We start from the raw sequence: 24,695 nt of genomic DNA on the forward strand, positions 1-24,695 counted from the left end.
CACCACCCCCTTCATCCACTGAGCAAAAATTTTGAGTTTCCCATCCCTTATTAAGGACAAAGCCAAAACCTAGTAAATCTTCACTGTTCCACTGAGAATGCGGATGACCATACCCACATCACAGCGAAAAAAAAACCCATGGCTTTCCCCTCATCTGCACTGAAAACAAACTTTCCCTGTGAAGAACAAATCTCCACCTCCTGCGTGCACCCTGTTTTCCACTTAGAACAAATTCCTGCCTTCATCAAGCAGTAACTCACCTCACCCACTGCAGATCAAAACTTTCCCCTTCCCAACAGCTGAAAATGACTTGTACCACTTGCCGTTTCTCACTCAAAATCAACTAAGCACCATCTTGCACCTTCAGATAGAAACTCCTCACTTGTCCCCAATGCTATCAGAAGATACAGAGGTGAAACTGAATGCTGGCTAGATAGCAGTTGTTTCTGTAGCCCAGATCCACCTAACCCTTCTTTATCCATGATGATCCCTCATACACCCTGCTGTCTTCTCTTTTTCCATCTCCCTCAAAAAATGAATACAGTTTTGAACACCAGTTAGTTAATGCAGCCAGTGTACTAATAAATTAATAGAGGACAAACCAAAGCCAGATCTTACTGCACTGGGGCATCTTGTGGCATATAATGTTGGTTAAACAATTTAATCTGCGGCAAAAAATGTTTGTGCACTGTAAATTGTTAATTGCAAGTTTATAACATCATGGAGAAGACAACTGGGATGCAAGGTGAATGATGGGACCAATTGTATCTCCTTAATCAATTAAATTTAAAGATTGACAAATTAACACAGGAGAAAAAGCCTGGATTAGAATCATATCAGGTGCAGAAAGAAATGTAAAGCAAGAGAAGTTAAAATTAAGCAAGGAAAATAAGAATGAAGATTAAAATTAAAACTTTACATTTAAAAAATCTCTATCTATAACGCAGAAATGAAATTCAACTGTTGACATTGTTCCCTTTCTGAACCAGAGGTTGATTGGTATTTCATTAACAATCATCAACTTGATAAAAATGTACTTACAATTAAGTTCCTGCCCTAACTTTCTGTTTAATGGGCAATAAATGGACAATTAATTCACAAATCCAGTTCATTCATCAAATAATGGGGAAGTTAAGAGTGAGATGATATTTGTGAAGCAAATGCAGGAAGAACATAAACCAGCGATTTCTGAGGGTTCATAACTCATGCAGTATCTTTTAATCTTTTATTTGCTTGCCAATTTGTGCACTGTTAACATGCCCTTATTTTCCCAGTAAGATTCAGTTCAATGAATGAGCAGAACAGCAGGTATCAGTGAATTAATGTCTCCTTCCAAATGGAATCAATGCTGCTGTTACACCCATAGCCACTAACTGACTGGTTGCTTTCCTTGGCAGCTTACGAGTTCTATGAATGTATTTATGCTTCATTTTCAGAGTGTAAAACAAGTTAAAAGAAAACTAAAAGTGCCTAATCTTCCACTTCCACTTTGGATTTAATATTTGGCTTCAGTGCTTCACCTCTGTCAATTACATGTTAGAGACACAATGCCAGGTGAGGTACAAAATCGAGTCCCGTCAGCAGATAAGTCTCTAATGTGCATGAGCTTTGTTTAAACTGGGGTTATAGGCATACCTTGCACCGGCAAACTGAACGTACAGTGTCCATGGTTTGCCCAGTTTCCAATCTGAATGCACGACAACGCTTCAGTTCTTGATCCCACAGTTTCACTGCTCCTCCTTCCTTTGACCTGATCAAACAAAATTAATGTCTAAGTTTCATAAACATCAGATGTTTTTGGTGTTTATAAATGTTCTAGTGTTTAAACATTTGCGAGGTAAAATTTCCCTTTTTGCTAATTTTTGTGAAAGAATACAAGTGATCTAATGTAAATAAATGTCTTGTTTAGTACTAAAAGGATTGCTATCCATCTGAAAGTAAACAAGTCACATTATATAGTACCTTCATATGTAGCAAACCAGGGTGCCTAACAAGAGCATTTGACCTCATTACAGCCTTGGCCCAACCATGGGCAAAAGAAGCAAAATTCAAAGGGGAGAGTGACTGCCCTTCATGTCAAGACAGCATTTGACCAAGTGCAGCATCAAGGAATCCAAGTATAACTGACGTCAATGGGAATTGGGGGAAACCCTTTACTGCCTGGAATCATACTTAGCACAAAAGAAAGATGGTTATGGTTATTGGTGGTCAATCATCTCATCCACATTGCTACAGGATCCCCTCAGGGTAAATGCACTATCTCGATGTAAGAAGTTGTTGTTAAATGTTCACTCCCTTCATCACCAGCACACCATGGCTGCAGTGTGTACTATTTACAAAATGCACTGCAGCAACTTGCCAAGTCCTCTGTGACATCACCTTCTAAACCCACTAACTTTACCACCTAGAAGGACAAGGATGGTAAGCACATGGGAACACCACCTACTCCACGTTGCCCAATTCACACACCATCTTGACTTGGAAGTATGTGCAGGATTTTCTGCGCAACCGGCCACGTGTTTCACAGCGGTGGAGGTGGCCTGCTATTGGCCAGTGGTGGGATCTTCTGATCCTGTCATTGTCAAAGGTATTTCCTGTTGAATGCATCCTTTCAGCTGGGAAGCCTGTGGCAGGGGTGTGCCATTGGCATGACCGGAAGGTCACGTTGGCCTGAACAGCCAGAACGTTCTGGCCTATATTTCCATTGCCACATTATTACAGGGTCAAAACCCTGGAACTCCACTCCCAACAACACATTGGGCATATCAAACACCACTTGGACTACAGCATTTCAAGGTGGTGGCTCAACTCCAGCTTCTTAAAGGTAACAAATATTGACCTTGCTAGCAATGTCCTCATTTAGTAAATGAATATAAAAGAAACAATTAAAAAAAACATTTTGCACATTGAGCCACTGAAGCAGCCTGCAAAGCAGATCAAAAGCTTCATCCAAAAGGCAGGTTTTAATGTGTATGTTTATGGAAGGAATTCCAGCGTTTAGAGCCAAGGCAGCTGAAAGCTTAGCTATCAATGGTTGAGCAATTATAATTAGAAATGCTCAGGAAACCAGATTTGGAGGAGTATAGATATCTCAAACACTAGTGTTGTGGTTCAGGTCAGAAACTCCAAAGTGTTCTATGGAGCCCGCCTGGATCATATGTTTTACATCTTGAATTTGGCTAGGATAAGCATGATAGCTTTCACTTCAGGTATGATTCAAGTGACCCACTAGGGAGCTCTTATCAAACAAAGTATATTTAAGAATATAGTTAACATGTATAGTAAGAAAATCAGCAAGAACTTTTATCAATTACAAACAATCAAGATAATGTATAACCTTTAACAAAGATATCTACAATGTTCCGATCAAACCAATCCCATAGACAAAAGACCCTTTTCACAGGTTTAACACAGCACTGACTAATGCTCACATGATTTTGGAAATTGAGTCCTTTGGTTGAAGTCTGCAGTTCTCTGGATTCACTCCAAACAGTTTGAAAACAAGACAGCTTCCCAAAACACCAGAGAGACTCTGGTCCGGCCCTTAACAACAGCAGATTTTCACCTTTCAGAAAAACAACAGAATTTCCAAAACAACAGCAAGAGAGGGAAAACACTTCTTTTTTTAGCTTGCTGTCCCTTCTAAAACCAAAACTCAAACCTGCAGCTCCAAACTGGGAAATGAAAGAAAATAAACTGTCCAAAAACACATCCTCCAAACAATGCAGGATCATAAAACTAATCCCAGAGTAAACACAAACAGCCCCATTTAAACAACTCAAGTAGCAATAAAAGGACTCATCGTGGTCAGCCCGGCAACAATGACATCACTGAAGCTGTGAGCTAAGAAACTACTGAAGCTGTGAGAGCTGCAAAGATCATGTTTTGAAAAAAAATCCTTCTTAAAGGTATACTAACGTTACACTAGTAAAGCTGGAGGAGATTACAGAGAGATTGTGAAGCCCAGAGAACTCCTTTATTGGACTGGTAGTCAAATCTTGTGGTTGGTTTCTTTGCTATACATTTCCCCTTCATGCAATACACCGCAGGTGTGTTGACATTGTACATGAAAGGTATGAGCAAAGGAACATTTGGAGAGAAAGGCTGATGATGCTCCGTGTAAGCTGAACTTTATGGGCACCCATGGCAAGCATTGAGTATATTAATTAAGGCAGTGAGAGAACAGAGTAATTTTAAGTATCATGGATGCTTTGGATCTGGAATTATTTTGCTGACCCAGGAAGTTATTTTTAAAAGTACTCTGCAGCCAGCTTATGTTTTTCATGTTTCTCATGCCATTCTTGTTGGGAATTTCCATGGAGGGTGGATGTGATGATGCTGCATTCTTCTACTCCAGTCCAGTGGTGGAAATAGGATGGACCTTCCAAAATGCTCACAGAAATACTGCTTCACAAATAATGACACTTACCCCTTTAAAGTTCCTCAAGTCTTTAAATCCTTCAACAGTACCGATTTTCCACAACAATAGCAGTTGTTTTCGTACTGTAGGCTCATCCCTGTTACATAGGCAATTCTGACCCGGAAATACTCCTGAGCTCAACACATTCTGCTCCATCTTGTAATATTTTTAGAGCAAATGGATTTCTCAACTTCTGCTCATATTTGACTGAACAAAGGTCATTGGTAGGTGCGGCTGCATAAATGAGTGGCACATCTCCATAATCTTAGTGAGGTTAATAGATATAATCTAGTGAGGCCAATGGACAGTATCCATATATTACTCTAAATTATATAGCTGGAAGTATTTTATACAATTTACACCAGAGTTGTAACAATAAGAGAAGGGAAAAATATTCAAAATTAATTTAGCCAGTCCCTTCAACAGACATGAACCAGTAAATCTTGTATATTCAAACATGCCTAAGAAGGTCATCACTGCTTATTCTTGGAGTAAACATGTAGCAATGAGTTGCCAATGTATCTTTTTACTCACGGTCTTTCTTTCCCTCCTGTTACAATCAGGCCATCTCGTAATGTTGTGTACATTGTGAAAACAGGCCCATTATGCGCCTTGGCCACAATACGGACCAAAAGATGCTCCCTCCAAACATAAACATCTCCACTGATGGTACCCGTAAACGTCAAATTATTCTGCAAGAACACAGACTGGTTTTAACGTAGTAACTGAAAAGAAACAAATCATTGTAATAATGATGCACTTGGCAACTCTATACAACAGAAAGATGGAAATTCAGGATTTTAATAACATGAAAGCCTTTAATTATCTTGTTTAGCTTTTTTTCTGAGCTAACATTATCCTTTTCAATTGGTAAGAATAAAAAAGAGCTGGTTAAGTAAGGTAAACTATATATAGAGTTGTATTTAAACCTTTAAGTAATTTCAGATTAGAATTGTGTGGATTGTCATTTAGAGGGAATAAGGGAAATATACCAAGTGGCCATTTGTGATAAGTATTTGGATTCATAACAAACTGAACTTAGAACTGTAACATGTTTGAGTCTTCCAGCAAAACTAGCAGGTTTAGTTGAAACTGTTGCCTTAAGTTATGTTTAAGTGCTATTATAAATATTGTATACTTATTTAATTAGTGACACTTGATATTTAAGGTTTAGAACCATATTGATTTGAGGAGTAAATTATAAATAGGAAGCCCTCTTCTAGCAAGGGCATTGTATAATATTTCTGGATACGACTAATTAAAGACCAAGGGGGCAACTCTCCCAGCCCGCTTCGCTGCTCTAGCAGCGCAACGGGCCGGGAGATAGAGGCCGTTTAGTGGGCTCCCCACTGGGCACCAAAGCCTCCGCGTGTCTCTGGCTCCAAGATTTCTGGAGTAATCGGCAACACACCGGAAATCAGCACAGAGTTGATTTAAATATTAAAATTAACATTACCATTTCATGACGTCTCCAGGCCCGTTAGCATCTCTCTCCCACCCCCCGCCAGAAGCGGTTCCCTCCAGCGGGGTTTACCACTCCTCCCCCCTAACAGGGAACAGATGGTCGACCCCGCTGGAGAGAAGAGAGGCCAGTGAGGCCCCCCCCCAGGAGATCGGTGGTAAGAGAGGGGTACCCTCTGGGCAGTGCCAGCCTGGCCCCCTGGCACTACCCAAGGGGCACCTTGGCATTGCGCATCAGGCAGTGCCAAGGGGTGGGGGGGGCCCCACTGCCACTCTGCATTCAGACCACAGGCAGAGGGAGGGAAGGGAGGGGGGGTGATTGGGACTCGCCTGGAGATCGGGCTGGCCAGCAATCAGGAGGCCGGCTGTGCAGGGCCACTGCGCATGCGCAATCTCTGCTTTGACAAATCAGCGCATGTGCATGCCAGCCTCGTGGGAATAGACTTCACCCCCAGATTTTCAGAGGGAATCATGCTGTGGCACTCTGCAGTGTTCAGAGAGCGAGAAATTCATTCTGAAAATCACGCTAAAAAAACCAGCGGGAGTTATGCAAATTCGGCATTTAGAATTTTCGGGGGGGAGAATTGCCCCCTCCCCCACGCCAACAAGTATATAAAATAAGAATTTCTAAAGAAAATGAAATTATTTTTTTCTAAATAAATACATGCAACATAAACACCAATTATATCTTAGTGTCATGATCTACTGAAAACCATTTGTGATGTTCTGACCTTTTTACTCATTTGTTCTCGGGAGGCTTGTAAGTTATTTTTCAGAGCTTTTAATGCCTATCACATTAAACCACACCTTCATTGAAGAAACAGACCTTTATATTTGTTTAGATCAGCTTTAAAGAATAATATAACATGCACCTATACAAGTGAAGGAGACAGTGGCATTGTGGTAATGTCACTGAACTAGTAGTCTAGAGGTCCAGACTAAGGCTCCGGGGAGATGCATTCAATGAATAAAGTCTGGAACGAAAAGATGGTCTCCGTGCTAGTGACCATAAAACTGTTGTCAATTATTGTAAAAACCATCTCTTGTACAATTGGTATGCTATTGGTATACTATTATAGCATCTGGTTCACTACTGTCCTTTAGGAAAGGAAATCTGCCATCCTTACCTGATCTGGCCTACATGTGACTCTAGACCCAAAGCAATGTGCTTAACTCTTAACTTATCTCTGCAATGGCCTAGCAAGACACTCAAATCAAGGGATGGGCAACCAAAGTTGGTCTTGCCAATGATGCCCACATCCCATGAAAGAATAAATATATTTTAAAAATAGGTTAAGAAAATAAGGTACTTACAGCCCCAAAAGCTACAGCTAGCATTGTCTGCATCCTGGCATCCTCAATAGAATTTAAGTTGCCTTTTTTGCTCTGTAAAGCTTTGCCAGCGAAGGTCCAAAACCGGACATGTTTCATCCCCACTGACACGAACTGAGTGTCTGAATCTGGCCTAAATTCTGCAACAAAAATTCTTTTGGTGTGACCACTTCTACTGGCAACTTTGATACCTACGAGAAAAAGGCAGTAAAGTAGATGCAAAAGAAAAAAATTCTGAAATGAATTGCAATTATATTTTGTATTTAACATTCTAAAACTTTTTTTAGGTTTCAGATCGGATTGGCATTTAAAATTATGACTAATGATATGTTAATACAAGTATTTAAACTCCTCCTTTATTATTCTTATTGTAAATTTCTTTAAATTCCAAAACAATTTATTTGTTGACACATAAAAATGTAATGACAGGATACAATGAGGGGTGAGAGTTATAGTTCTGCCCCAAGGAAGACGACTTCTGTTACAAGAATTGCATGAGTCATCCAGGTCAAAGTAAAATGAAGGCCCTAGCCAGGAGCTATGTGTGGTGGCTGGGCATTGTCAAGGAAATAGAAATGCCCTTGTTGCGAAGCTCAACAAGCTTTACCTCCAGAGGCACATTTGCAGGCTTGGGAGTGGTGAGGCCAACCATGGGTGAGGCTACATATAGACTTTGCAGGGTCATTTATGGTGTCATATGTTTCTTATACTAGTAGGTGCACACTCCAAATGGTTAGATGTGTCGTTGATGAATTCCACAATAGCCACGGCCACCATTGACAAGTTAAGGAAGATGTTTGCCATCCATGGCATTCCAGAAATGGTGGTGTCACAAAATGGCACATTGTTCACAACGGAAGAATTCCAAAAATTTCTCAAGTCCAATGACATTCACCTTGTGAGGTCAGTACTGTACCACCCAACATCAAATGGGCTGGCAGAGCATGCGGTGCAAACATTTATCCCTTTATGCATAGCCAATTTTCTATTATCATATAGCACCACCCCAAACGTGACCACACGGGTCACTTCAGCCGTGTCACTGATAGGATGCCATTTAAGAACATGATTAGATATGATATTCCTGAATTTGGTGGGGAGGGTGGAGGCTAGGCAAGCCTCCCAGAAAAATAAAATCACGATTTCTTCACTGATAAAAGTGGAGGATGCAATCATGGTTAGAAGCAGGTCTGGCATAGGTAACTGGTAAAATTGTGGGGAGAACAGGACCGATCTCCCATGTCATGGAGATACAAGGCTGTCAGCTTAGGAAACATGTAGACCATTGGAGGAGGACAGTAGCAATGGGCACAATGGGTCAACAGGCAACCCCTGCAGATAGTTTGAGGATGCCAAGGCTGGTTACTGAGATTTCAGTTGAGAATGTGAGACTGAAGCAACTGATGGTTGAGGAGGCTGAGGAGCTAGAAGCTCTGTTCCTCCATTGTTGTACTTCAGATTTTAGGGGCAAGGAGTGGCCCTTTAAAGGAAGGGGGCATTTCCAGAGGGTCACATGTTAAGTGATCGTTCCAGCAGGAAGCTGAGCAGGGGGGCACTTACCACGGGTCAAGGAGGAACTTACAGTTGCAGCCAGGGAGTCGGGGCAGTGCAGGTACCTTTGCATTCTCGTCAGATCTTGCTATTTTTATATTTCTTAAAGGCAATAAAGCCTTTTATTGTTCAAGCCACATCAAGGTGCCCTCGATCTATTACACTCACCTTCTTGCCATCTCCAGACAGTGATGGTGAATTGAGGGTCCAGCCCTACTGAGAGGAGAAGTTTGCCTGTGGCACTAAAGCTGACACAGCAGACACCCTTTGAATGGTAACAACGGAGCACCGAATGTGTCTGTTTGGTTGTGGCATCCCAAATATGAATCAATGGGGCGGTACCTGAGAAAAATAATACTATAATCAGCTTGATAAACTCTACAAGTTGGTATCATTGTACCAATATCAATCTTGCACCAGTGCAAGAAACAATAAAGTTAACACTCCATCCTGACCTCCAGATCCAGAGTCATAGAATCATGAGGCAACAGTACAGAAAGATTTGGTATAGTAATGATGATCTGTCAATTTAACAAGTTTTATAATTATCATGTGTTGTAACACATTATATTTGGTATCAATATATAAAACTGTGCTAATTTTCTAAAATTAAAATGTTTAACAGTCCAAAGATGTGTGGGTTAAGTTGATTAGCCATGCTAAATTGTCCCTTAGTGTCCAAGATATGTAGGTTAGGGGGAGTAGCTGGGTAAATATGTGGAGTTAGGGGGATAGGGCCTGGGTAAGATGCTCTGTCAGAGAATCAGTGCAGGCTTGATGGGCCAAATGGCCTTCTTCTGCACTGTAGGAATTTTATGATTACTGTCCAACATGACTTTTTTTTGTTTTATTTCCTATGAAGTCCAATCAACATTCTATACTTGATATTTCAATACATTAAGTATTACTGGAATACTCATCAGGAAGGTTGCACTGTCTGCAAAATTTCCTTCCCTTATTCTTAAATGGTCTTACGTTTACATATTCATGCACTCTTCATTGAATCTGAAACTTTGGAGTGCAGTTTCAGTACTTCAGTCTCAGAAATAACAAAAAAGCCAGAGTCCTAAATAGCAAACCGAATGCAACATAGAACTTAGAGGTAAATTTGATGTACAAGTATTTTTGTATGCATATTCAGTTCTTGGATGTAATGTCTGTGAGAGAGCCTCAATTTGCAGCATCAGTTAACTAGCATGATGTTGTATTTCCATTTCTGTACAGTGGGTTCAATCATCAGTTTAAGTGGAAAAAGCGTATTTGCTCAAATCCAACAACTTATATGTACAGGCAATGTACAAAGAGAACAAAGAACAAAGAAAATTACAGCACAGGAACAGGCGTTTACATATTCACGCACTCTTAATGTATAGATTTCTGCAGACAAGAGTAAGGAGTAGATTCTGTTATTGCATTTGACATAAAGAATTGTGTGGCTGTAGCTAAGAGGAACATGAAGAATGGAGAATCATCAGCCTGTGGCAGGTGGAAAATTGGGGAGCTTTATTACATCAAGTGCAATAACAGAAAATCCTACTCCCAAAGGCTTGCTTTGACAGACACTAATTGTTCCAAAAACCATACGAATTAATTTTGATACCAGTAGGTGCAACAAATTGTGTAGTAACTGTAACATAGGAAAACATCCCAAGACACTTCACAAAAAGCAACAATGTTATATGTTTGACTCCTTAGATCTGCTTTTTTAAGTGTTTCAGTTAATGCTCATTTTACAAATTAGTTCTACAATTGTGACAATTTTCTACTTTTCTGTTGATAAATTTGAAACACATGAAGGCACATAATCCCATGATTTATTTTGATTCATCAGCATTAAAGCTATGACTTTGCTAAATTGCAGTGGTCTTTATAACTCATTGTAGTTCTTATTACCATCTGCTCCTTAATGGAAATTGATTGGAGTCTTCAGTAATTTAACAAGACAGAGAAAAATAACTATTTCAAAGATTCCAGTGGAATTACATTTGTTCTTTTGCATCATGAAAACAATTATTTGCCAAATTATTTAATCATTGGTAATTAACCAATCTAACCAAACTACTGATCTGCTACGTATTTCTAATATATTAATACTTCTTGTGCATACAGCCTTTTACAAGAGAATACTATTTTAATTAAAAGAGTGTAGTTTGCATTCCATGATGTAGTTGAAGAGGAGGATGTAGCCCAAATATTTTAGGTTTCTTACCTGACATGTCAGCAGAGTCACCTTTTAGTTACACCACAGCAAAGGCCAGAAACAAAATACAATACAAAAACAAAACAAAAATAACAAAAAAGCACTGTTAGAGTGAAACATACTGTAAGTACTGGTAAATATAGAAAAGCATGCTTTTAGTTATATCAGTCAAAACTGTTTATATCTAGGGCTGCTCTTTCTGGATATCTATCAGTACTTAAAATTATAGATTAAAATAAATAAAAAGAGACCAAAATGTTTGCAATAAACAGATGTCAGCTCCACAAGCATGCCTGTGAACATGAAGGTTCTAATGGACGTGCTACCATATTCCTGAATTTCCTGATATTTCGATGAAAGAGAATTTCCAGTGTTTACAAAAATTGGAACAAAAAGGGTTTCATTTTTCAAAATGATAGTTGTGCCACAGTCACAGTATCAGAATAAAGGATTGACTATTTGAAACCAAGACGAGAAGAAATTTCTTCACTCAGATGGGTTGTGAATCGTTGGATTCTCTACCCCAAAGAGTTGTGGATGCTCAGTCATTGAGTATATTCAAGATGGAGTTTGACAGATTTTTCTGTATTAAGGGACTTGAGGGATATAGGAATAGCGAGGGAAGGTGGAGTTGAAGTAGATCCGTCATAATTTTCTTGAATAGAGGTGCAGGCTCAAAGGGCCAAATGGCCTACCAACTCTTACTTATGTTTTTCACGTGTTGCAGCTAAGCCTATGGAGGGTGTCCAGTAGAGTTTTCTCTTGCCCTGCAGACATCAGAATAAATACATAGGGCCTGATTTTACCATCAAGTTGTGCCCCTTTTTGGGTGTGAAAACTTGGTAAAGTCGGGCGTGAGGCGAGTAGCGATCTGCGTTTGCTTCTGTGCCGGTTCCTTCTTTATCAAGGCCCAAAAATGGTTGCGTTCGGGACTGTGCCCAAAATGGGCACGATGGCCATTTAAATGCATTTGTATTCATTTAAATTGACTTAATGGGTTGCACGCCCAACTTTACTGGCACTTCTCCCTTTACCACTGTATTCGCCCATCCAGAATCGGCACAAAACAGACATGCTCCACAAAAGTCCGATTCGGGCGCTCCAGTTAGTGAGAAGGTAGGTGCCGAGCATCCGACAGCTCTCTTCTCGAGATCGGTCAGGGGTTGGGGGGGGGGGGGAAGGGGTCTGCTGCCACTCTGCCTGAGATCAGTGGGGGGAAGGGGAAGGAGGGGTCCACGATCGGTCTGGGTGGCGGGGGTTGGGGAGATAAGGGGGTCAGTAATGTTGTGGGGTGGGACAATGTCTGTGGGAGCCAGGGGGAGGCATTCTCTCATTTGTTTTCTGCGCATGTGCAGTTGGAGGCTCTGATTGGAGCTGCAGGGTTTTGGGCATGTTAAGCCCCGCCCACAGGCTTGTGCAGCGCGATTCAGAATTTGGTGATATTTTTGCAGGCAGAGTGCGCATGGGGGCGCCTCAGAACGGATCTAAAAGTCAGATCTGAAACACCCCCAGTTTCAAGTCCACCCAGTACTTAGAATCAAAATGGTAAAATTGGGCCCATACTGCCTGTAGGGAATATGTCTATCTGAATTAATCTCATATTTGGCTGCATTTTGTAGTTGCCAACCAAAAAAAGAGCAGTTCCAATTTTACAACGACCAACTTTTGTGTGATATGACAATGTTTGTAAAATGGTCAATCCTGCTGCACTTATGATAATTCTCATTTGGCAACTAACCAGCCAAACCACTTGTAAACCAGACAGTTAATCCAGCTGTGTAATGAGAAAAAAAAAGAAGCATTTACAACAGCTTAATAAACTGGTCAGAAAGCCCTTTTAAATTACTTGGAACCAGAAGATCCTGCTGAACTGTATTTTTGAAAATTGAATTGATCTTTTTGGTTGAGGAAGAGGATTACAAACATTGTTAGGAACAATAGATAAGCAGACAGGCCAATTCTGCTTCAACTACTTCAATGAAACTGATTAAAATAGAAAGATTTGGGTGTGATTAATTACTGTAAGTGTAGCTCATCTCAATATTGTGTTATAAATTTTACTCTTTGCAATGAAATCAAAAATGCATTCTTCATAAATTTTCTTAAATGTTTACAGCAAATAACTCGAATATGAATTATTCCTGCTTAGGAATTTTTGCTGAATACCAACAAAAAAGAATGTAGCCTGTCTCAATATGGATATGTACGGATGCAAAGTTAATTGACTTGTATCTGCAATAGATGCTGAAAGCTACTTCATTATACACAGAAACAAATCAATGACATATGGCATTGAAGGGCATTTATGATAGGAATTTAAAGCAAAAGTACACATATAAAAGCAAAACAAAGCGACAGCTTGACTCAATTCTAGCACACTAATCCCTAAACTAGAGATTCGTGGGTTCAACCCTCATTGCAGGACATCAGCACATGTTTGAGTTTGACATTTGTGTGCAGTACTGAGGCAGTGTTGCATTGTTGGATTTGCTGCCTCAGGAAGAGATGGTAAACTAAACAGCTGTTAAGGTCAACGTAGAAATATGCTGTAACACTATGTGAAGAGGAGCAATGGGACATTCATTTGGCAAACTTATACTCTTCAATCAAATCCCACTAAATAGATTCATTTGTTGTTTGTAGAATATTGCCTTGTGCAAATTGGTTGCCACAAAAGTTAACATAACATCATCTACACTTTACAAAGTCAAACAGCTTTGTGATGTCTTGAGGATGTGGAAGGTGTAATATAAATGTAGACTCTTTCCTTCCTGCAGACATGTTAAGAAGGAAGAGAGAAAGAACTAATGAATATATTAAACTCCACAAATTGCGATTAAAAGAGGACAAGGTTTGTTGAATATAACATGAGATTTCAATCATGTTAATGTACAATGTTGTTACATTTATGGAAGAAAATGCATTCATCAGATTCACAAACCATAAGACAATTATCTTGATACAAATTGATAATTTTATGAATGCCATATTAATTATTATTTTATTACTGAAGTGTTTGCAGCATTTTTACTGTTTAATTCTGCCTTGGTTTCCCCTGCCATCAAAAATCAAAAGGCCAGGACTTACAGAATCAGAGAATCCCTACAATGCAGAAGGAGGCCATTCTGCCCATCAATTCTGCACTGACTCTCTGAGAATGTCTTACTGAGTGTCTTACCTCCGCCCTATCCCTGTAACTCTGCATATTCACGCTGGCTAATCCACCTAACCTGCGCATCTTTGGACTGTGGGACGAAACCGGAGCACTCGGAGAGAACATGCTAACTCCACACAGTCACCCAAGGCCAGAATTGAACCAGGGTTCCTGGCGCTATGAGGCAGCAGTGCTAACCACTGTGCCACCGTGCTTCTCATTGAAATTGCTGCCATAGAAACGTAAATTGGACAGGACCACTAGACCGTGGGGGCGATTTTGAACCTGCACTCTCTGTCTGAGGGAATGGTAGCACGTGTTCAAAATCTGGAGGGTGCAATTCATGCAGCGAGAGTGGTGAGGTCAACAACTTGTCCCCAGCCCGAGCCCACCCAACCCTCAGGACCTTGGACTTTGGAACTCTCTACCTCAGAAGAGGGTGGAAGTGGAGGTCACTGAATGTTTTTAAGGTGCAGGTAAATAGATTCTTGTTAGTCAAGTAAATCAAAGGTTACTGGGGTTAGATGGGGAATGTGGAACTCAACACAAACAGATCAGCTATGATTTTATGGAATGGAGCAGCAGGCTTCAGGGGCCCGAATGGTCTACTTCTGCTCTGATTTCATATGTCCATTTGTAGTTTTGCACTTTTAAATTGATTTTATCGTACAAAATGTGATAATCTTCCAAGGGAACATTCTGCCTTGAACAGATTATCAAAATTGGTGTGGAGATGCCGGCTTTGGACTGGGGTAAACACAGTAAGAAGTCTCACAACACCAGGTTAAAGTCCAACAGGTTTATTTGGTAGCAACAGCCACTAGCTTTTGGAGCGCTGCTCCTTCATCAGGTAGGTGGGATTTCAGTTCACAAACAGGGCATATAAAGACACAAACTCAATTTACAAGATAATAGTTGGAATGCGAGTCTTTACAGGTAATCAAGTCTTAAACGTACAGACAATGTGAGTGGAGAGAGGGTTAAGCACAGGTTAAAGAGATGTGTATTGTCTCCCGCCAGGACAGTTAGTGAGATTTTGCAAGCCCAGGCAAGTCATGGGAGTTACAGATAGTGTGACATGAACCCAAGATCCCGGTTGAGGCCGTCCTCATGTGTGCGGAACTTGGTTATTAGTCTCTGCTCAGCAACTCTGCGTTGTCGTGTGTCGTGAAAGCCGCTTTGGAGAACGCTTACCGAAGATCAGAGGCCGAATTCCCGTGACCGCTGAAGTGTTCCCCAACAGGAAGAGAACACTCTTGCCGGGTGATTGCCGAGCGGTGTTACACCGAAGATACACAAGGTAAACACACCCGGCCGTCCCATCGTATCGGGCAATGGGACCCTGTGCGAGAACCTCTCTGGCTACGTCGAGGGCATCCTGAAACCCATTGTACAAAGAACCCCCAGCTTTTGTTGTGACACTACGGACTTCCTACAGAAACTCAGCACACATGGAGCAGTTGAACTAGGAGCACTCCTCGTCACAATGGATGTCTCGGCACTCTACACCAGCATCACCCACGACGATGGCATTGCTGCAACTGCCTCAGTACTCAACACCGACAACTGCCAGTCGCCAGATGCAATTTTACAACTCATCCGCTTCATCCTGGACCACAATGTCTTCACCTTCAACAACCAGTTCTTCATTCAGACACACAGAACAGCCATGGGGACCAAATTCGCACCTCAATATACCAACATCTTCATGCACAGGTTCGAACAAGACTTCTTCACCGCACAAGACCTTCAACCGATGCTATACACTAGATACATCGATGACATTTTCTTCCTTTGGACTCATGGTGAACAATCACTGAAACAACTATATGATGACATCAACAAGTTCCATCCCACCATCAGACTCACCATGGACTACTCTCCGGAATCGGTTGCATTCTTGGACACACGCATCTCCATCAAGGACAGTCACCTCTGCACTTCACTGTACCGCAAGCCCACGGATAACCTCACGATGCTCCACTTCTTCAGCTTCCACCCTAAACACGTTAAAGAAGCCCTCCGTATACACAGGATCTGCTCAGATGGAGGATCGCAACAGACACCTCCAGACGCTGAAAGATGGCCTCATAAGAACAGGATATGGCGCTTGACTCATCGATCGACAGTTTCGACGCGCCACAGCGAAAAACCGCACCGACCTCCTCAGAAAACAAACACGGGACGCGGCGGACAGAGTACCCTTCATCGCCCAGTACTTCCCCGGAACGGAGAAGCTATGACATCTTCTCCGGAGCCTTCAACATGTCATTGACGAAGACGAACATCTCGCCAAGGCCATCCCCACACCCCCACTTCTTGCCTTCAAACAACCGCACAACCTCAAACAGACCATTGTCCGCAGCAAACTACCCAGCCTTCAGGAGAACAGTGACCACGACACTACACAACCCTGCCACAGCAACCTCTGCAAGACGTGCCGGATCATCGACACAGATGCCATCATCTCACGTGAGAACACCATCCACCAGGTACACGGTACATACTCTTGCAACTCGGCCAACGTTGTCTACCTGATACACTGCAGGAAAGGATGTCCCGAGGCATGGTACATTGGGGAGACCCTGCAGATGCTATGACAACGGATGAATGAACACCACTCGACAATCACCAGGCAAGAGTGTTCTCTTCCTGTTGGGGAACACTTCAGCGGTCATGGGCAGTCGGCCTCTGATCTTCGGGTAAGCGTTCTCCAAGGCGGCCTTCACAAAATACGACAACGCAGAGTCGCTGAGCAGAGACTGATAGCCAAATTCCGTACACATGAGGACGGCCTCAACCAGGATCTTGGGTTCATATCACACTATCTGGGCTTGCCTGGGCTTGCAAAATCTCACTAACTGTCCTGGCTGGAGACCTCTGCTTAACGCTCTCTCCACTCACATTGTCTGTACTTTTAAGACTTGATTACCTGTAAAGACTCGCATTCCAACCATTATTTTGTAAATTGAGTTTGTGTCTTTATATGCCCTGTTTGTGAACTGAAATCCCACTCACCTGATGAAAGAGCAGCGCTCTGAAAGCTAGTGGCTTTTGCTACCAAATAAACCTGTTGGACTTTAACCTGGTGTTCTAAGACTTCTTACTGTTTCAAAATTGGAACAGAGTCTGACATTCAGACATTTGCATCACATCTAACTTGGCAAAAAACAAAGGAACAGATCAGTAACTGATATATTCTCCCTACCACTTTTATACATACCAACTTGTCCTGTTGCTATTATCTTTTGAAATTTGGGATGCTGGTTAACAGTTAAGCAGAGAATGTCATCCGTATGTTCAACATAAAAAGACTGAAAACCTAAAGTAAATTGCAGCGAAAGGAGAAGATGTTAATTCAATTTTTTCCCAAAAAGTAAAATCATTATAAATACAACAAAACATGACTTTTTGAGAAAGAAATTAACTGAAGAACACTGATCTTTTAAGAACTGCCACTTCACTGTTTTGGTCAGGTTCACTCATTAGGATGATTCTGAGCCTGTGTTAGCCATCAGTGTCAATGGCCCAAAATCTCACTTGAGTCGGAAAATGAGGTTCTTGCTGGCGAGATCTCATTTTACGATTTTCCACATCTCTCGCCAGTGACGTAACGAGGTACTTGCCCAGAAAGGGTGGAAACTGCATTTTAATAAATTGTAATACAATTAAAGGGCCTCCCCACTATATGTTGCCCCTCACTAAATATTCACATGTCATGTTGGCGACATTTACAACAGGTATATGTATAACCCCGGGGGAGAGGGACATGCCCTGCCCCTGCCCTGTGTCAGGGGGCTGTGCCAGGGCGGGCCTTCTAGAGAGGGCTCCAATAGGAGGGTCCCCCTTATGTGTTGGGTGGGGAGAGGAGTTGCCCCATTGCTTGTGCGGGGTGTGGGGTCAACCGGATGCTTGTCAAGGGGGGGTTGCCCAATATTTTTGGGTGGGGTGCAGGGGGAAATTGTCCTGATGTTTGTTGGGGTGGGGGGGGGGGGGGTTGGCTCAATGCTTTTGGGTAGGGAGAAGTTTCCATGTCCATGAGGAGGCGAGGAGGGAGTTTCTTTTTAGGATCAATCGTGGCGCCCTTTAAAGATGGTGTCCCAACCTCTGTGAAGCCATCACTGCCGGCTCTATCAGGCCCTGCCCCACTAGATTGACAGCAGAAATTGGGCCCACAGACTGTATAGTCTGTTTTCGGGCACGAAAACTTGGTAAAGTCGGGCTTGAGGTGAGTAGCGTGATCCACGCCCACCTCTGCGCCTGTTTCCTCTTTACTAAAGCCCGAAAATGGCTGCGATCGGGACTGCGCTCGAAACGGGCGCGACGGCCATTTAAATGCATTTTGCATGCATTTAAATTGACTTAATGGGCTGCACACCTAACTTTACTGGCACTTCCCCCTTTACCACCGCGTTCGCCCATCTGGAATCGGCACGAAACAGACATGCTCCACACAAGTCTGATTTGGACGCTCCATCAGTGAGGGTTAGTGAGGAAGTAAGTGCCGAGTGTCTGAAGGCTCTCTGCTCGAGATCGGTAGGGGGGGGGTAGTCCGCTACCACTCTGCCTGTGATCAGTTGGGGGGGGGGGGGGGGGGGAGTCCGCTGCCACTCTGCTTGTGATCAGTGGGGGAAAGGGGCGTCCACTGCCACTCTGCCTGTGATCAGTGAGGGGAAGGGGAATCTGCTGCCACTCTGCCTGTGATCAGTGCGGGGGGGGGGGGGGGGGGGGGGGAGTCTGCTGCCACTTTGCCTGTTATCAGTGGGGGGGGGGGTCTGCTGCCACTCCGCGTGTGATCAGTGAGGGGGAAGGGAGGTCCACTGCCACTCTGCCTGTGATCAGTGGGGGTGAAAGGGGGTCCGCTGCCACTCTGCCTGTGATCAATGGGGGTGAAAGGGGGTCTGCTGCCATTCTGCCTGTGATCAGTGGAAGGGGAGGGTGGGGCCCACGATCGGTCTGGGTGGTGGAGGTGGGGGGGGGGGGGCAGGAGGGTCAGTAATGTTGGTGGTGGGGGGGGGGGGGGGGGGGGTGGCAGTGTCTGTGGGGGCCAGCAGGAGGCATTATCTGGCCCGGGAGCGATGTGACAGGGGAGCAACATTCTATCATTTTTTTTTCCTGCGTTTGCGCAGTTGGAGGCGCCAAAAGGAGCTGCAGGGTTTCGGGCTTGTTAAGCCCCGCTCACTGCCTTGTGCAGCCGATTCGGACTCGACAATATTTTTGCAGCCTGAGAGTCGGATCTGAAACATTCCCAATTTCAAGTCCGCCCAGCACTTAGAATCAAAATGGTAAAATAGGGCCCTATGTGTATGGCGTGCCAGAGAATCTGGAGAGAAAACTCAGCTGTGCACATGGAGAGCTACATACTGGTTTTATTAATGAAACCAACACTGACAGTTTATAAGATTTGGCCCATTGCACTTTAAAAAAACATCTCCGTTATTCCCTTGGTTTTTTTCTCCTTCCAGTTCTAAATATGCTGTCATAGGAATGAAATGTTTTCAACCTTTTGCAGTTTTTCTTTCACAACAGATTTAGCTGAGTAGTTCACAAGTTAGAAAGCTTTGTGTCACATTTTGACAGCTTTTTATTTCTTTGGAAGGACTTGCATGAAGTTTTACTTTTGCGGAGATATCAATGCACCTTTCCTTGGCTTGTTATTTTAACTTGTTGGGAGCCCAGCTGTCTTTCGCACATACTTCATCTCCAGCTCATACTGATATTAAAATATTATTTATACATCAAGGATTTTTCCCAGTGGCCAATACAATGAAACCTAGTGATGCTGCGAGATTTAAAGCTGTACCATACAAAACATCTCAGTTATTCCCTTGTTTTTCTTTCCCTCTCAGTTCTGAATATGCTGTCACAGGAATAAAACATTTTCAACTTTTTGCAGCTTTTTTCTTTCACAACAGAATTAGCTGAGTAGTGCACAAGTTAGAAAGTTGTGTATCACATATTGACAGCTTTTTATTTCTTTGGAAAGACTTGCATGAAGTTTTGCTGCAATAAGGGCTCCGTGCACTAATTATTATGAACTTTTTGTAAAAGAAAGAAGGCTTCAACCAACAATCCTCCAATTTTGTTTTGTTGCGGCCTATTCATTTAAGTGCGTGGATTCTTTAAATTATTTTGTGTAATTGCACATGTGCAGTATCAGGAAGCAGAGGTAGTTATAAGTAATCTATGTTTGCATTGCTGGACATTAAAAATAAGGTATAGATTTAAGTGAGTTTAATTTAGTGATTTGTGTAAGGGTAAAACTCAAGTTAGATTCATGTCACACATGCATGTATGGAGGATTTTGGTTTCAGTTCAGACTGTGCTTAGAGAGTTTATGACATGAAAAGTAAACATGAGCTTGGAGAAGGAATGACTATTGCTTAGCAATTAGTTAGGAAGGTTTTTTGAGTTTAGCTTTAAACCAAACTGTAGCAGTCAGAGCTAGGATGCTAGAGGGGGAACAGTTCTCACAGCTCTGCTAGAAGAAAAGCCATACCATGGAGTAATGGGCAAGGAAACAAGTCCAAAGGAAGAAGAGTCATACAGACTTGAAACATTAACTCTGCTCTCTCTACAGATGCTGCCAAACCTGCTGAGTTTTTCCAGCATTTTCTGTTTTTTTCTATGTTAATGTCTTTTGTCTGATTCAGGGATAAGTGGGGACAGAATAAATAGAAGGGATATAGTGTTAGTTTTTAAAAACATGCTGTAATCTGCCATCCCTGCTCCAACTTTGTGCCACCACACTGCCTTCTTGGGTCCCAAGAATATTTGTGGCCATGGTTTGTATGCCACCTCAACTAGTCAAAAAACGAATGTTGTATTTTAATGAAGCCTTCTACACTGTGCTGGAAAATAGATTGAATGGCAACACTATGATACTTCCAACCAGCTGTAGCATATTTGCATGCAAAGATTTCACATTTTTCAATAAATGAACATGTATGTTTTTAAAAAAGCAATTGCAAACACTTAGCATAAAATATTTTAAATATAAAATTAACATTCTACCTGTGGCAATATTGTGGACAATTCCAATTGATGCTGTGTGATAAATTATATCAGCACCATCATTTAAATAATGTACATTGTTTCGACAGTCATTACCACGATATCCAAATGCCAATGCCAAGGTGAGGTCCTACCAAATAAATAAAAAATAAATGAACAAAAAATTCTACCGCGATATACGAAGAGCAATGTTTCAGAGAGTATAATGTATATCTTAGTCTCATCAAAAGAGGTTTTCCTGGAAAGTCAAGCATAAAATGGATATTCAGACTAGAATATGAGCCAGATAGAATAGTTTGTATTGATATAATATAGCTTCACACACAATAGTCTACCACCGTTTGCCTAAATGTATACGACTAATTAGGTGAATGGGAAATTTCATTGAATTCCCAACAACTTTTACACTGAACCCATTTCTTCATTGACATTCTCAATGGTCAACAGATGTTTCCACCCATATTTGAATGGACACAGACAAATGAAGTGCCCACAATTTTAGCCCTTTCAAAATTGTGTTTGTGCATACTTCGTTGCAGAGGTTGCTAGGTGTTATCTGAAAGATGGAAGTGATTTTAAAGCTTACACATTTCTAAAACAAAACCCTTTCACTTCTGTTTATTTTTAAACACTGTTATATGGTTAAATCATGACAACAAGTTGCATAAACCAGACTTGCATTTCCTTGAGTTTGGAAGGTGGTTGGGGTTATGCAATCAAATAGAAGTGTTTAAAATGTTAGAGATCCAATAGGGTAGATGTAACTAATCTATTTCCTCTGGTGGTGGAACCAAGAGGACAGCTAGGCCATTTAGGACTGAAATCCGGGAACTACTTTTCCACACAAAGACTTGCGAAAATCTGGACTTAGCTCCCTTGCATCTCTATGCAAGCTTATTAGACTTTTTCTCAAGTCAAGTAGTTACTCTTGGGGTGGTCATATTGACCACTGCCTTGGTCACTCCTACATTGCTGCTTTCCTTGGTGCGCACACTGTTCCATGCAAGAAGCTCCCTCTGCCTTCATGGAGAGGTACCTTTAATTACACAGAATTTTAAGGGTCTCCAATCTCCCTTAGAGCGCATGGGTATTCTTTAATTGCAAACATTGTAAATGTCCTGACAATTTTGACAATGGTGCCCTTTAGAAGTTGCTGCAGACTTTTAATTCCAGTGCAGTAGCGTCCTAGTAGCACTTCCACCCTGCAACCAACACTACCCCACCCACCTAGAGTGGCTTGTTCCATTCAACCATGTTCATAAATAACGGGAACTCTTTAAACATGCTTCACCATCGTTCTCTTCAGAGTTTCAGTGAACTGAAAAACCTAGGTTAAGCATGCATGATTCTTTTCAAAATCAATCTTCAACCATTTACCTCAATGGGTTTCTTTTTCTTCCCAACATTATTTGTTTGTAGTTTCTCAGGCTGAGGCAGTGCCCTACTAACAGGTGGTCTGAAATAAAGAACTGTGAATAAGAAAAGCCCATCTGTCACCCATTCCGTTAAAAGACTTATTTGTACACCAACAACTCAAAGCACTTACACTTTTTCTCAGCTTTCCTGAGGTGTAGATGCTTCAAGAAGTGAGAAAAATTTATTGCCACAAAATGTTGCGTGTGAAAAATATCTACTTTTAGTTAAAGTTAAAAGTTAAAGTTTATTTATTAGTCACAAGTAGTCTTACATTCACACTGCAATTAAGTTACTGTGAAAATCCGCTAGTCGCCACTCTCCGGCGCCTGTTCGGGGACACAGAGAGAATTTAGCATTGGCAATTCATCTAACCTGCACATCTTTGGACTGTGGGGGGAAACCAGAGCACCCGGAGGAAACTCACACAGACGCGGGGAGAATGTGTAAACTCCACACAGACAGTGACCCAAGTCGGGAATCAAACCCAGGTCCCTGGTGCTGTGAGGCAGCAGTGCTAACCTCTGTGCTTAAAGTATTTCTAGATGTATTGATGAAGTAAAATGGAGGAATTAAGTGGTCATGTGACCTGTTCTGAATTTTACTGACAAGAAGCCTTGGTGGCTTGGTTGTTAAAGGTTAAATGGGTGCCCAGCTGCAAACAATGACACAAGCAGCTGTGTTGACGGTGGATGGATTGTCTCCAAGACCAAGGGAGATATTAAGAATGTCAGGATTTGGAAATGATTACACTTTTAACTGTCTATTTAATCCCAAGATATGATATAGTTTGTTTGGGTTGGGGGAGGGGGGGGTGTCCAAAAAACAGCCAATGAGCATTTTTGCCTGGATCCAAGGCCCATGCAATTCATACTTCCGTACAGATTGACTTTGAATGGGATGGGCTTTGGGGAGGATAGGTCCATAGCAAAACAGAGTGAGACAGAGACATACAGAGAAAATGTTCATTTATATAGTTTATAGTAGATGTTGTCCACACAAAGGAAGTAGTATTTAGTCAATAGCCTTTTTTACAGTAAAGATCTTAAATGTAAAATCATGATATGTTATTCTTTGATCTATTAACTGGAAGTTCAAATCTGTTTTAAGTTATTGGTGTCTACAAAGTTCATAATACTACTTCCTTCTCTGGTACTATCCGAAACTTTCACTCCTTTATGCACCTTACTCCTCGTTTCTACTTTAATGTTGCTTCCCATTCTCCCAACCATGTTAGTGAACCTTGCCGCAAATAAGTCTTGCTGAGATGCAATCTTTTAAGTAAGTGTCCAATTCTGCCTCAGAACTGGCCCCAATTTCTCAAGAATCCAAAGTCCTCCTTCCCATCATGCCACAATCCATGCGTTTATCCTCCCTATTTTACTATTTCTACTCTAACTAGCATGCGAGACTGGGAGTAATCCAAAGATTACAATCCTGCTTCTTAACTTTCTCCTTTATTCTTGAAGAAACATTTTTTTTCATTCACAGGATGTGGGCGTTGCTAGCTGTGCCAGCATTTTAGAGTAAACCATATTGCTGTGGATCTGGACTCACATATAGGGCCAGACCAGATAAGGACAACAGATTTCCTTCCCTAAAGGACATTAATGAACCAGATGGATTTTTACAACAATCAACAACGGTTTCATAGTCATCATTAGACTTTTAATTCCAGATTTTTATTGAATTCAAATTTCACCATCTGCCATGGTGGGATTCGAACCGAAGTTCCCAGAGCATTACCCCGAGTCGCTGGATTACTAGTTCAGTTACAATACCACTACGCCATTCCTCATACGACTGTAGGACCTCAATATCTGCCCTCACTGTTTCATTGATACCAATGTACACCCGCAACATCTGGGTTACTCCTTTCCCCATATAAAATATTCTGCACCATCTCCTTGATATCCTTTATCCTGGCACGAGAGAGGCAACTCAGCATGTGGGACTCTCAATGATGGTTGCAGAAAACCTGTACTCAAATTGAAGGGTTAAAAGTATATCTGCAGCAATTTTCTTTTTACAAAGTTTCCAGTTAAATTTCAAGATCTTACAAAATAATAGGTCAGAATTCTCCAGTCTCATACACTCTGCCACCAGTGCCACGAGAACAGAGAATATGACGCTCAGCCAAAACTCCATTC

The 24,695-nt window shown here is 41.8% G+C and overlaps 1 protein-coding gene across 2 annotated transcripts in view; it reads right to left on the reverse strand.

Annotated features, from left to right (window-relative positions):
* Positions 1-24,695, reverse strand: part of LOC144507232 (echinoderm microtubule-associated protein-like 5) — a 141,818-nt gene that overhangs the window by 14,112 nt on the left and 103,011 nt on the right. For both annotated transcript variants that reach the window (XM_078234191.1, XM_078234193.1), the window contains 8 exons: positions 22,510-22,588; positions 21,133-21,262; positions 17,342-17,440; positions 10,974-10,994; positions 8,933-9,106; positions 7,196-7,404; positions 4,955-5,112; positions 1,636-1,750 (listed from right to left, as the gene is read on the reverse strand). In XM_078234191.1, the coding sequence (XP_078090317.1) occupies positions 1,636-1,750; positions 4,955-5,112; positions 7,196-7,404; positions 8,933-9,106; positions 10,974-10,994; positions 17,342-17,440; positions 21,133-21,262; positions 22,510-22,588 (985 nt within the window). The remainder of the gene's footprint in view (positions 1-1,635; positions 1,751-4,954; positions 5,113-7,195; positions 7,405-8,932; positions 9,107-10,973; positions 10,995-17,341; positions 17,441-21,132; positions 21,263-22,509; positions 22,589-24,695) is intronic.

Source organism: Mustelus asterias, chromosome 18 (assembly GCF_964213995.1).
Source record: "Mustelus asterias chromosome 18, sMusAst1.hap1.1, whole genome shotgun sequence".
In the NCBI taxonomy this organism is placed as follows: domain Eukaryota; kingdom Metazoa; phylum Chordata; class Chondrichthyes; order Carcharhiniformes; family Triakidae; genus Mustelus; species Mustelus asterias.